This window comes from Chanos chanos, chromosome 4 (assembly GCF_902362185.1).
Source record: "Chanos chanos chromosome 4, fChaCha1.1, whole genome shotgun sequence".
In the NCBI taxonomy this organism is placed as follows: domain Eukaryota; kingdom Metazoa; phylum Chordata; class Actinopteri; order Gonorynchiformes; family Chanidae; genus Chanos; species Chanos chanos.
Genome location: NC_044498.1, coordinates 32,391,769 through 32,406,035, shown reverse-complemented (window position 1 = coordinate 32,406,035; position 14,267 = coordinate 32,391,769). Strand labels below are relative to the sequence as shown.

At 42.0% G+C, this 14,267-nt stretch overlaps 1 protein-coding gene across 1 annotated transcript in view; it reads left to right on the top strand.

Annotated features, from left to right (window-relative positions):
* Positions 1-12,490, top strand: part of pde10a (phosphodiesterase 10A) — a 42,245-nt gene extending 29,755 nt beyond the window's left edge. Inside the window, exons 8-22 of the mRNA XM_030771863.1 lie at positions 1,151-1,201; positions 2,051-2,109; positions 2,583-2,634; positions 3,527-3,669; positions 4,430-4,522; positions 5,323-5,509; positions 6,564-6,706; positions 7,554-7,637; positions 8,132-8,282; positions 8,770-8,925; positions 9,418-9,590; positions 10,166-10,277; positions 10,699-10,779; positions 11,211-11,299; positions 12,373-12,490. Coding sequence (XP_030627723.1) covers positions 1,151-1,201; positions 2,051-2,109; positions 2,583-2,634; positions 3,527-3,669; positions 4,430-4,522; positions 5,323-5,509; positions 6,564-6,706; positions 7,554-7,637; positions 8,132-8,282; positions 8,770-8,925; positions 9,418-9,590; positions 10,166-10,277; positions 10,699-10,779; positions 11,211-11,299; positions 12,373-12,490 — 1,692 coding nt within the window. The remainder of the gene's footprint in view (positions 1-1,150; positions 1,202-2,050; positions 2,110-2,582; positions 2,635-3,526; positions 3,670-4,429; positions 4,523-5,322; positions 5,510-6,563; positions 6,707-7,553; positions 7,638-8,131; positions 8,283-8,769; positions 8,926-9,417; positions 9,591-10,165; positions 10,278-10,698; positions 10,780-11,210; positions 11,300-12,372) is intronic.
* Positions 12,491-14,267: the final 1,777 nt, after the last annotated feature.

Here is a 14,267-nt window from a genome sequence, read left to right as displayed (position 1 = left end):
GGCCCTGTGGTTTAAGTGCAGGTTATGCATATAGCAGATGTCTGTTTGGGATACGGCTAAATAAATAACTAGAAGAAACGTTGTTGGTTATGTTATGCAGGATGATGGCAAGCTTTTGGGTTGGAAACACAAATGTAGTGATTTAGCTAAATCAAAGTCTGGGACATATACCTTTGAACCTTTGAGTAACAGATTCTGGTGTGTTACATTAAGACTGGAACAAAGTCTTACCATACTGCAGCCACTCAGAATGAGGATTACATACCCTGGTTTCTGAAGGACCAGTATGCAGTTTTGAGTCTGAGTTTGACCAAACTCAGTCTAGACATGGGGATGGCATTTCATGGACATTAAGTGGCTAGTTCAGCTGGAGTGCCAATGACTCGTGGGAGAATTAGTTCTGCTCTCGTAGCCGCTATCCTGTCTGGCTCCTATCATTATCAGCTGCAGATCCGACAATAAGTACATTTGTTTTGACCAATGCACATTTGTTCATTTCTCACAACAGATATATATATATATATATATATATATATATATATATATATATATGGAGGTCCCCCTTTATCCACGGGGGATATGTTCCAAGACCCCCAGTAGATTCTTGAAACCGAGGATAATACCAAACACTATATATAATATGTTTTTTCCTATACATACCTACCGCAGCTTACGAGTTTTTTTTTTCCTGTATTAAGTCAAGAATTTTTATCTTTTCACTTAACGGAAGCACTTCACGGCTTCTCTTTGACTTAGCCGAATTGCCAGCATCACTACTTCTGCGCTTTGGGGCCATATTAAGTAGAATAAAAATTATTTGAACACTACAGCAATGCAATACCACAAGAGTTGATCTGAACACCAAGACGGCTACTACGTGACTAACTGCGGGTAGCGTGTACAGCGTGGATACGCTGAACAAAGAGATGATTCACGTCCCGATCAGGACGGCGCGAGATGATTTCATCATGCTACTCAGAACGGCGCGCAATGTATGAATTGTTTATTTCTAGAATTTTTCATTTAATAGTTTCAAACTGCGGTTAACCGCAGGTAACTGAAACTGTGGAAAGCAAATCCGTGGATAAGGAGGGTTTACTGTATATATGTACAGTATATAACTATATACTCGTTTCTTTTTCTTTTGAAGGTTGCAACTGCTAATCTGGCATGGGCTTCTGTAGCTATCCACCAAGTACAGGTAAGAACTTCTTGAGCAAAAAAAAGGGGTTTAGATTCTCTCAGTAGCCTTGTTTGTGCTTTGCACATTTCTTGAGGAGAATCAGTCCATTTCGGATCCTTGTGAATGAACATCATTTACTTACATAAGCTTGACGGTGTTTTGTTCTGGTTTGTTCTGCATGTGTGTTTTGATGTTCTGAAATCCACTGTGTACATGGACTGGGCTGCTAGTGGGCCCAGTGTAAGCAACCAGACCATGAGTAATACACACACCTGTCTCCAGAGGTCCAATTAGAACATTGCATCCTTGTTTGTATGAGAACGTTTGCCCACACTATGCAACGCAAGTGCTGGGTCCTCGTGTCCCACTGCGTCATTCTCCACGCTGACACTATCTCTCACCAGGAGACCAGCTTCTCTCTCTAGACCTTTCGGATAGAAGGACACTACTACCAGTACTACTGCAGAACATTCTGGTCAAAACATCAGAGGGGCTCTCAGTCAAATTGTCGTCTAGAAACATGCCTGTTCTTTTGGAGGCCAGACAGCTTTTTGTGTGGAGGAAATTATTAAGTTTGACCAGGCATACAATCAACATCGGATCACAGCTCCATCTGTGCAGGGAAACTTTCTTAATGAGTCAAAGATTACTCAGGTTTGCTGTAAGCTGTATTGTTTATGACGCAGAGGCGTGAACAACATTAGCAGTGTTTCAGAATCAAATATTTAGCATTAGCTTCAGGTCAAAACAAATTTAAGGGTTAATGACTGTAAAATGTAAACCTTTTTTTCCTGATGTGAATTTTAACTGGAAAAAAAAGGACCTGGCTTCCTTTTAGGTAACCTCCTGTCACTCTTGTTTTCTCAGGTCTGCAGAGGTCTTGCCAAACAGACTGAACTCAATGACTTCCTGCTGGATGTGTCAAAGTACGTATCTGTGACATCATATAGGGATATCAGAGGGCTTATGCTGGCCCACACTTTACTTTTAGTGTAAAGCCAAAATTATTCCACATCCAGATATAAATCCGTAAGAACAGTAGAACAGTCAAATGAAAGCATAGTTGCTAGGCTTGATTGTAGCTATGGCACATATTAATAATTGAGCTTAAATTTAGGTCTCAAACTGTGTTTTTCAGAGAGGTCATTGCACTAACATGTATGTCCATTTCATTGATGTAAACATAGTAAAAATCCTCATTGAACTTGGAAGCCTCCAAACTCACAGTTTTCATGACACCATTATCACTAAGACATCTTTAGTGCTATTATTAGTGGTGAAGAGAGAGACACTTAACTGAAATAAGAGCACTAGTAACTACCTCATCTGCAGTCTCTCTCTTTCTCTCTCTCTCACTCTCTCTCCCTCACTCTCTCTCCCTCACTCTTCCCTCTGATAGAACATACTTCGACAACATTGTGGCAATAGATTCTCTACTTGAACACATAATGGTAAGTATAGTCATAGTTTTGTAAACAAGGTCACATGCTTAGTCATGGGCAGAGACATGCTGTTCTTTTCACTGTGTCACTGTGGACAAATATGTGCAATGATGAGAAAACAAAACAAAACAAAACAAATCACATTCTCATTAGTTTGCACGTTGTTTGGAAACCCCCCCCCCCCGCCCCCCGAACCGTCTGCCGATTCCGTTCGCTGGAGTCTAGTCGCCTGTGTGCTCTGTCTGTAACTCCAGCACATACAGAAATATTCATGCATCTGAAGTATCGGATCACTGCCCTCCTCCAGTCTGTCTCTCTTCCTGCTGAGCAAAGCAGCACAGGAAGTGATGCAATCAGGTCAAAGAGGGGACAGGACACGGTCACCCTGAAACAACTTCAGCAGCTCCACAAGCTGTCCACGTCTTCGGCAAGATTTGAATTACGAGAACATTTTCTTCAGCCTTTGCACAAAGCAAATTTACCAGTGTTAAATTATGTCTCGTTGGTGTTTATGTTGTCTCAAAGTCAGCAAGGTTTAATGCTTGACACTCCTGCATGCTCTCAGAAAATGCCGTGCCTGTCTTTCTTCCTGTAGAATTTCTCTGACTCTGTTTATGTAGTGTTCATATACAGCACAGTGTTTTATGAATGTGTATGTAGTTTTTATAGTATATGTATATATAGCATAGACTCGGATAACCAACAGTCAACTTCCACTGGAAAATGGGTAAGCAAGAGAAAAAAAAATTCAAAAAGAAAGCAAACAGTCCAGAACATTCCAGTTAAAACAGAAAGACTAGACTGTTAGTGGAGCAGTAAGAGTTCCACAGTAGACAGGGACTTGTTTCCCACAGTGATGTCACTGGGTCATTCACACACAGCTGTTGGCCATGTGTTTCAGATATATGCAAAAAACCTGGTGAACGCAGACAGGTGCGCACTCTTCCAGGTGGATCACAATAACAAAGAACTGTACTCTGACCTGTTTGATATTGGGGAGGAAAACGAAGGGAAACCCGTTTTTAGGAAAACCAAAGAAATTAGGTGAGTGTATACAAGGCTTTCCAGACTTTCTTTTTGGTTATTGTGTTTGTGGTTGTTTTTTTCTTTTTCTCCATTCACAGAGTCAGTGTATAGCCTGTTTTTGGAGAACTGACAAACTTAAGAAACTAGATACATCTAAATAGGATCAAATTTAATGTAAACATCCTGGATGATATCACATGAAGAGTCAGCTTTGTCTTGAATGCTTTATGGATGGTTAACATAGAGCAGATATGTTTCTTCTCCTCGACTTTTTTTTGACTCTGTGCACTGGTGGTCTGACCTTTGGCCCTGCTGGTGTATCAGAACACTGCCTGGTACAGACAAATGGGTTAGGACTTTGACAATGTGCTATGTGTGTAGCTGTCACGGCGATGAGTCCCAGTAATGGGAAATGAGGAGCTCTCTCATCTGTCAGGCTATCTGTCCGTAAATATTTGAGTCCAAAGGATCTGACAGTTTAGTAGTAGAGACTGACAGAGATACAATGCTTTGACCAGGCACTGGCTAAAGATTGATCTCATCAGATATATTTGCATAAGCGCTTCTCGTTTGCGAATAGTTACAATTATTCAGCCAAAGCTGTTTGCGGTTCAGTTTTTATTAAGCAGCAATATCCGTTTAAGTGTTAACTTTCCAAAATGGCTCTGACTGAAAATGGTCCAGTGAAGTTTATGTTGGGCAGCAGCAAAAACACTTTAATGAGAGATATTAAGAGATCATAGATCATAGTTTCTCATCACATTATCTTTTCCCTCAGGTTTTCTATAGAAAAAGGAATTGCAGGTCAGGTGGCTCGAACAGGAGAGGTCCTGAATATTCCAGATGCCTATGCAGATCCCCGATTCAACAGGTAACCAAAATACTAACCATACACATCAACATCCGGTGCCATAAGTTGACAACCATCACATTAACAACCCGGCAGCACAGCACACCTAGAAACTGAGACTACCACTGACTACTGACTTAACCCACAGGACAGTCAGTCAGAGGGCAGAGAATATCACTGAATCCTGAATTCTTTACAGCTCATCCAGTGGGGCCCTCACACTGGGCTCAGCAATGAGATAGATAGATGCTGTAGACTATGGTTGTTGAATGTCTAAAAGCAACTGTCTTTTACTCCTGATGTGTTGTGTTGTGTGCTTTCTTGTTCAGAATACTGGAGTCAGAGATTATCATCAAATTATTTACTGAAACTATTTACAAATATACATCCAAAGCCAGGTATCAACTTTACATACATTGTCTTTGAGTTAGATTATGCTCACGACACATTCACGGTAAAAACCGTGTGTTGCTCCAGTGTCTTCAGCGCTGCATCATCAGGCTAACACCAAGCTCTAAGGTTTTCAAAATAAAAGTCCTCATGGAAAAGCATCAGTATAGAACGTAGGCTGGCAATTAAATTAACCAAAATGCAGTTAAATAAAAAAATATCATTATGTCTCTTACAGATGCTTAACATCCACTCAGTGCTTCCTCTTTTGCAGAGCTGTGGATCTCTGTGTAATAAGCTCATTACCCAGATCCCAGACCAGTCAGGGCTGAAAACCTTAGTTAGTTTACCTCAGTCCCCAACGTAGTAGTTTGTGCATTGTAATGCCATGGGTGATTTTTTTTTGTTGTTTGTGTGTTGTCTGTTCCCAGAGAGGTGGACCTCTACACTGGCTACACAACCCGGAACATTCTCTGCATGCCCATCGTGAGCAGGGGGACGGTAATAGGTGTGGTACAGATGGTGAACAAGCTGAGCGGAAGTGCCTTCACTAAAACTGACGAGAACAACTTTAAAATGTTTGCAGTCTTCTGTGCTCTGGCCTTACACTGTGCAAATGTAAGTGCAATTTCTCTTAATGAAATCCAGTACATAACCCTCATTATATCTGCACAATTCTGCCAAAACACTACATCAGAGACCTCATTCATAACCTTTAACTCCTTGTATTTACTGACAGCAGTTTCTGTCTGTTTAAGTAGCAGTTATAACTATGTTATGTAGGGCTTATGAATGTGTTATACTGCTCAGAGGTTTCAATAGAGAGGGCCTTTTAAGTTGGTATCATTCATTCCATACATCCTAGTTGTGTCATGGGGCCTTTAACAAAGACTTGGGGTGGTCCCTGGTGAAGACTCGCCCCGGTCTGGTTAAAGGACTGATTTAAGGTAAGAAAGTTATCAATAAATGTACAACGCCATGACAATGGTCTAGCGGAGAGATGTCGTTGATCTGAGAAGCTCCCCTCCAAACAGGGTTTGACTCAGCACCCGGACGCCACGCTCACACAAGAGTCGTGTCAAATCACATCACCGCATTTGAAATTGATCAGGCCCGTAAATATTTAAAGCCCACGGGTGTTTTGTGGCCGTCTGCCAATGAGACTTATATTTAGACATAAGTGACATGTCATGCAGTCAGGTAAGCCCCGTCAGCAGAGCTGCGATGCGGTCTGTGTGATGCTGGACTGGTGAGAGTGAAGTTTCTGCACGCAGCCTCGGTCAAAGCAGAGACAGTTTATGATGACAGTGTTTAATATCAGAGATTTAAATAGTTTGATTCAGACGGATCAGAGGTACAGAATGATTAACTCTGGAGGGCTTGTAACAGGTGGGGATGGTCCTAAAAGGCAAACAATATTAGACCACACGACAACTTGCCAATCCTGCTCTCATAGGGAGAAATTCATACAGAAGTTCATGACACAAAGCAAACTCTACACAAACTCTTTGGTATATTGTCTGTGGAATACAAAGAATGATCGGTAATGATAAATAAAATTAAACTAAGACCATAGTGAGCTAGAAATGAATGTGTAGGGTGTGTAAAACACACGTCCTGTCCCTGATTTTTCTCTGTTTTGTATTTTGTGTGTGTGTGTTCATATGCGCAGATGTACCACCGAATCAGGCATTCGGAGTGCATCTACCGAGTGACGATGGAGAAACTGTCGTACCACAGTATCTGTACGTCGGAGGAGTGGAAAACCCTCGCGCAACTGTCCCTCCCCACGCCCATGTACAAAGAGATAGAAATGTGAGTGTCAACATGCATCAAATCCACACAAAGCCCACACCGAGAATCTCTCTCTCTCTCTTTCTCCCCAATACCCACTGAGTTAGACCTCATCACTGATTCACTAATGCCTAGTGCACATTACAATATTTCTTTGACAGCATGTGACTATAAGGACCACAGACTGCAGGGTGGATTTTTGAAATTTCACGGGCACATCTCAATGCAGTTATAAAGTGTGGTTGCTAATCGGGTTCATCATAACAATTAATATTGTCAAAATAGTCTTACTATTCTATTCTTTTTTTAGCATATTGCTTTCTTTCTTTTTTTGCAAAACAACATTTGAAAACAAACTGGGATATTCATTTGTTGTAGATTCTTGAGCATTTTGGATCTGATGCTCAAATTCTCTGGTAGCACAACTGAAATATTCACCAAACAAATGTTTTTTTCTTTTTTTTGAGAGGGGTTGGGAGGGTACCGTTTCTGATCCGGTCTAACAATAGCAAACAGGATTGACTAGAACAAAACTGCTCTGTAGCTTCACTTCAGAACCTATTAGCACACCAGAAATGGGCCAGTCTTCTTTTAAAATAACTCATCGCCTGTAGGGAAACTCTACCAGTTTTTAAAATGTACGTGATTTTTCACATATCTGCAATGCAGCAGATGAGCCCTCATAGTTATGAAGAACAGCACAGATGCCTGTTACAGCTTCGTTAATTTTATCGGTCGTCTGTTTTTGCATCATCAACATCTCAGCAAGTCAAGAAGGTATTCTGTGTGATAACTGAATTCACTTTGTTTTGAAGACAATAATGCTCATCAGTGACTAATATCAGATGTTTGTCCTTTTCAATCCAAGGTTCCACTTTGACATCAATCCCTTTGAGGAACTCTGGCCTGCAATCTTTGTGTATATGATCCACAATTCATGTGGAAAAAACAGGTGGGGATCACCTCTTATGCAAATATCTCCCATGACTGATAACTGATATGAATGGAGTCCCATCCATTCCCCGTACAAATGTTAATCTTTTCCCATGTTCTTCCAGACATTATCTTCCGTGTTGATGATTGGATGTTATTTCAGCAGTCTCTGATAGCTGTCTTTTGGTCCTCAGCTGTTACTGGTCAGAGTTGAAAACCTTTTCTCTTTTCCGATTCTCCAAATTGTCATTCATCGTTAAGGCTGGAGTTCGAACTGCGCCACACTGTATCAGATGTACATCCAGTCCATCATGTATTAAAATCAACACTGAGAAATTCTCTGGAAGAGCATTAAAAAAAACACAAACGCATGTACAAATTCTTTGTGGCCACCCTGTACAAACATGCCCGGTTGAACTGATAACCAATCCTTTTTATCTCTCTCTCTCTCTCTCTTGCTCACCTTCTCTAATGATGTCATCAACATTTGCCTATTTTTCTCTCTACCAACAGCTTCGAGTTAGAAAAATTGTGTCGTTTTACCATGTCAGTACGAAAGAACTACAGGCGAGTTCCATATCACAACTGGAAACATGCGGTAACAGTCGCCCACTGCATGTACGCCATTCTGCAGAAGAACCAAGGGATCTTCACAGAGTTAGAGGTAATGGCCCAACGTGCATTTAGCCTGTCTGTTATTTAGTGCTTTCACTCATTGTCTCATAGTCTTATGGATAGATCCAAAACCTTCAACCATAATCAACAGCAACCAATTATGAAAACATAGAGACTTAAATATTCCCCGGAGTGGCACAGCTGGGAGAAAGCATGGTCTAACAGTGCATCAGAGATTCCTCTGATTCCATGTGATTCCAGCTGTGTCACAGAGTCCATGGTTTCACAAATGCTCATCTTCCTTCGGTGGCTTGGCACCACACCCCACAGAAGGCAAATGGGCTAACTTCCTCCATTTCAACTTAGGTGGCTTTTGTGTGAGGGGGAGATTTCAAACTGGAAGAAAAAAAGCGCGGAATGTGTGTGTGTGTGTGTGTCTGTGTGTGTGTGTGTCTGTATGTCTGTGTGCCTTCCAGACTATTTCAGTTATTTCAATTGCTCTCATTTTCTCTTCCCTCACTTCCACAAATACAAAGAGGAAGGGTTTGTTGATCGCCTGCTTGTGTCACGACCTGGACCACAGAGGCTACAGTAACAGTTACCTGCAGAAGTTTGATCACCCACTAGCCGCCCTGTACTCCACTTCCACAATGGAACAACACCATTTCTCCCAGACCGTGTCCATCCTACAGGTAGAGCTCTCCAACACTCTATGAACCTAAGCAATGCATTCATATAAATCCCTAAAAACGATACTCTCCAGCCAGTTTCCCACCCATTTGCTCCAGCCCAGCACCCCTCCTTGCCTATCCCCTCCCACTTTTCCCTCTAAGTATTGATCTCTCCTGGAATCCATAACAGTGTGCAGAAGTCAGCACCGCTATTTAAAGTGTGCAGTGTGTGTGCGAACGATCAGTCTTTTACCCTGAACCAGGCTTCATGGGAAATAAACATCAAAAGATCGATGCCAGTCTACGGTGTCAAAACCACAGGCTTTTATTATTGTTATTGTTGTTGTTGTGGTGGTGGTTCTGCATCACATTCTCCCATATCGGTGCTGAACTGGGACGTGGTCACCTTGAGGAGAGGACTGCCGTTGGCTTTGGCTGTCACACCACGCAGCTGAGCCAGACGCCTCGTAAGCAGAGCTTTTGCTTTTTTATCGATCTCTTTGTTTCCCATAGCTGGAAGGGCACAATATTTTCTCCAACTTGAGTTCCAGTGAGTACGAACAGGTGTTGGAGATCATCCGGAAGGCCATCATCGCCACCGACCTTGCCCTTTACTTCGGGAACCGGAAGCAGTTGGCCGAGCTGCTGAACACAAGAGCGTTAGACCTCAACAACCAGGCCCACAGGTGAGACAGCTAGCAGCCACTGCCTTACTGCAGCTCCAGAAAAACACTTCACCACTGAAAAACCTCTGGACGAAGTCTGTAACAAAAGGGGCAAAATACCTTTGCCACTTGAGCGAAAAACGCCTGTGTATCTGTGTTCAGGGAGAGAGGGAGGATGACAAAAGTCCATCGGTAATACATCAGTACATACATCTCAAGCTGGTGAATTAAATCCACTGAATTAGACCCACTGTTTAATTAGACCAGTTGAATTAGACCCAGTGTTGAATTAGGTCCACTGAATTAGACCCACTGTTTAATTAGACCAGTTGAATTAGACCCAGTGTTGAATTAGGTCCACTGAATTAGACCAACGGCACTCAGTTTTCTGCATCCAAACACTTGCCTTAAACACATCCATCAGTAAAGCTTATAACATTACGACAACATATGGGACAGTAATAATAATAATAAAAATTAAAATGTCTTCACATGATTGTTGTTGTTTACACGATGATGATGATTGTTGTTGTTATTGTTGTTATTATTGTTGTTATTGTTATTATAGTGCTAATTTGACTGGCTGTCCTTGATAGGGACCGTGTGATTGGTCTGATGATGACTGCCTGCGATCTCTGCTCCGTCACAAAGCAGTGGCCTGTCACGCGCCTCACAGCCAACGACATCTACGCTGAGTTCTGGGCTGAGGTGAACTCCGCTCAACATTCACCAACACACACTTTCGCTAAAAGAAATTCTTTTTTTTTTCAACATACTTACGTCATTAGTTATCTCTCCACAAAAGACTCTCTCTCTCTCTCTTTCTGTCGCTCTCTCTCAGTATCTATACATCTACATCTATCTATCTATCTGTCTATCTGCATAGACATACATATGTGTGTGTGTGTGTGTGTGTGTGTGTGTGTGTGTGTGTGTGTATATATACATACAAATACATAGATAAAGAAAGAGAGAAGGAGAGAGAGAGACAGAGAGAGAGAAAGCTGTCAGTTATCAGCACTATTTTCATAGTATTATTGCACAAATGAATATAAAGCCTGTATTACACATAAATGTAACATGTATAACATGTAATGTGCTATAACATGAGTCCTGTGGTGACCACTAGGGTGACGAGATGAAGAAGATAGGAATCCAGCCCATTCCAATGATGGACAGAGATAAGAAGGATGAAGTTCCCCAGGGTCAGGTAATTCACATCCTCTCTTATAGAGCAACATGCTCGTGCTCACTGAGAACAAAGTGTCTCCTTCCAAACCAACCACAAGTCTTAAATTTGTCCCAGAGGGTCAATCATTTCCTGTTTCCTGTGTGCACATCCCATTAGATTGATACAGAAACATTCATTTAATAGATTTTACTGTAAGTCCTGTATTGAGTTTACAAAGAGTGCTTTAAAAGAGTTTTGTGGGCATAATATCCTTATTTTGAAGATGCTTGGTTAATCTTTACATTAGAAAAATCCCTCTCATCCGGTGTCTTTCTAATTGAATTCACTGACTTTCAGGATGCATTTATGCTGTAATCTGTGGAACATTTCCATAGTTGTTTTTTGTTTTTGTTCTTACAGACAGTGACATTGTCTTGTCCGCTGTTGTTGCTGTATTTCTCTGTTCTCAGGTGGGGTTCTATAATGCTGTAGCTATTCCCTGTTACACCACTCTGTCGGAACTTTTCCCCCCGTCCAGTCCACTTCTCAGAGCCTGCAGGTGTGTCACATACATGTCTCTGCGCCCTCACACACAGCTCTAATGTATCCCGCCTCTTCTAACACACAGTCTCTGTGGTGTAATGTGTAATTATTAACAACAACCACAAAAACAGGTCTTAGGGATTCATGCGCACATAAAGGGTTAGTTACACCCAAAGGGTTAATTACGGGTCCCCGCATTGACGTGTTAGTCGACAGCTCCTCCGTCCATACCCCCCAGGCTAACACAGCTCTTTAAACCCTCTGTGACCTGGATCCGTGGGGAGTCAAAACAATGTGGACAGGGCTGTATCCAAAGCCAGGGGCCCTGCGTCAGCACCAGAGTTCGGGTCTGGAATCTGTGGGCAATGGGCCCAGATGTTCCAGAGCCCAGCTTACTGAGAGATCAGAGAGAGAAGGGGGGCAGAGGGGGAGGGAAGGGGGCACCTAAAAAACTGATTGAAATGGTTACTCTGAAAAAGGCGTGCAATTTTTGTTTTCCCCTATCAGCTCTGAAAGAATGGAAAATAAAAAAAGCAAATGGAAACAGTCCTTAAAAGTCTAAAGTGAAAGCCCATTTGCCCCACCCCACCCCAGTCAGGGTCAAGATGCATTTTCTAACCTTACAACATCAGTGGCAGATCTTGCTAATACTGCTAGAACATTCGACACTAGCTGCAAATCCAAAGGAGAGGTACGAAATAACTTATTTATGTCCTCAACCATATTTTCAGTTCAAATAAGATCCACATAAGTCTTCAAAAACCCCATAGGATAATTCTGTCCTTCTGTGCCTTAAGAAAACCTTTTTCTTCCTTTCCTCTCACCTTAACATGTATAAATAACTCCAGATTAATAATATCTGCAGATTAATCTCCAGATTAGTGGCTGTGAAGTACTTGGATGAAAACTGAAATACCTCACGTTTAACAAACTGGGAGGTACTAAGCTTTTAGTCAGCATCAGTCAAATATTGTCATCTATTTATAGTTCTGAAGTATTTTTGGGAGAGAAAGAGAGCAGGTGCAGATAACAGGCATCTGTGTGAGTTTGTCATCTGAAGCTGGAGGCGTGTTGAAATTTGGTTTGCAGGGAGAACCTGGGTCAGTGGGAGAAGATCGTCAGAGGAGAGGACTCCACGTGGGTGCCGGCGGAGGAGAGGGAGCTGAGCGAGGCCACCGACAGCGGTCCGGTCAAAGTGGACAACTAAACTTTTACCCTGGGTGTCTGACTCTGAACACAGCACCGTCTGAACCCTGCCAAAGAAGCCCAGACTCTCTCTGTGAGTGTCTCACTCCGCGACCAAAGGGAGCAGAGAGTGCGGGGCAGGCAAGGTGGTATTCACCAAGAGACTAAAAGAGAGAGAGAGAAAAAAAAGTAAAGCATTAAGTTACCTCAGCAGGTGACGGAAGCGTCCACTCTGATGACGTCATCGGGGTTCCCGAAATGATGGCTGTGGGACCTTGTGATCCGTTCACCTGACGTCCACTCTGTTACGGGAACCTTTCGACAGACTGGACTTGATATCGTCAAGAGTTTTTGTTTTGGTTTGTTGATTTTGATTTTTGTGTGTGTGTGTGTGTGTGTGTGTGTGTGTGCGCGTGTGTGTGTGAGGTTTGTTTTTGCCATTTGTTTTTTTATGTGGGTGAGTGGGGAGGTAGTTGCTTTTTTGTGGTCTTATATTTGAAGAAGCCTTAAAATCTGAACCCTGGTTATGTTGTGGGACAGGCAGAATAGTCATGGTAATTCATAATGGGTTCAGTTTGAACTGGTACTGTTTCTTTCCTGCTGTGGTCAAAGTGTCACACGTAAAGCTACTGGGGAGTTTTTTTTTCTTTAGGAGAGAGAGAGAGAGAGAGCGAGAGGCATAGAAACAAAAGGAATGTTTGGTAAAGAGACATGTGGCAAGGCCAGCCTGCCCAGCTGGTGGTCTCAAGGACGTTTTCTGTTACTTTGAGCAAAATATTTTTGCAGTACTTGAATGAAGAAAAACAGCCTATTCTTGTTGCAGAGAAAGGCAGACAAATCCCCCACAGCATAGCTGTGCAAAGCACAGAACTTCTGTGACGGGGACGAGTTCAATAACTCTGAAAATTTCCCGAGTCACACGAGAGTCACAATGTTCCACACTGAGGATCGTCAGCTCCCTGCCTCTAGCCCGCAGCACTAACCTGCTGTACAAGTCAGCTTTTGATTGTCCGATTAACTCAACCTGACCTTGGGCAAACTGCTCATCGCCATGACAACCCATGGTACAAATATATAGTGCATTGAGCTCTGCAGTGTAGGAGCAGTATGAGAGATTATACAAAAATACACACACACACACACAGACATGCAAAACACACTCACATGGACACACATGCATGCATGCACACGTACATTTATGTAGAATTTGAGTGAACCAAAACTGTTGGATTTTAACATGCTCACACTACAGCTATAGATAGTGGAGCTTCTGCCCTGTCTGCTTCATATGTATCTAAACACAAAAAACACATAAAATGGAAAACAACAGTCTTGTTTTTCATTGTCTTTAATAAAAAAAAAAAACTAGAATGTTATTTTCCATTTTATACTACTCCATAATTTTCTCCATTTTGAATCATCTTAGAAATCCTTTTTTTATTTGGTATGTTTGTCATCATTGTTCAATTGTTTGGTATCCTTTCCTCTACAGCCACATCAGTGAAAGCCACCATTTCAGGACAAATCAAACTTTTAAGGAAAAATGAACAAAGACGTTAGGAATTTAACATCACAGTGTCCCAAACAAAGAGTGAATCCTGAGAGCTCATCTCCATGCAGATTAAATGAAAAAATCCCACTTCATGTTTTCATTCAGCACGTAGTAGGGGACTGAGTTGGCAAAGAGTCAGGGAGACTGAGATGATCTCAGACCACTGTTTTGGTTTTTTTTTTGTTGTTGTTTTTGGGTTTTTTTCCATTTCTCAATGCAGATATGACATCTATAGCCCTTATATTTT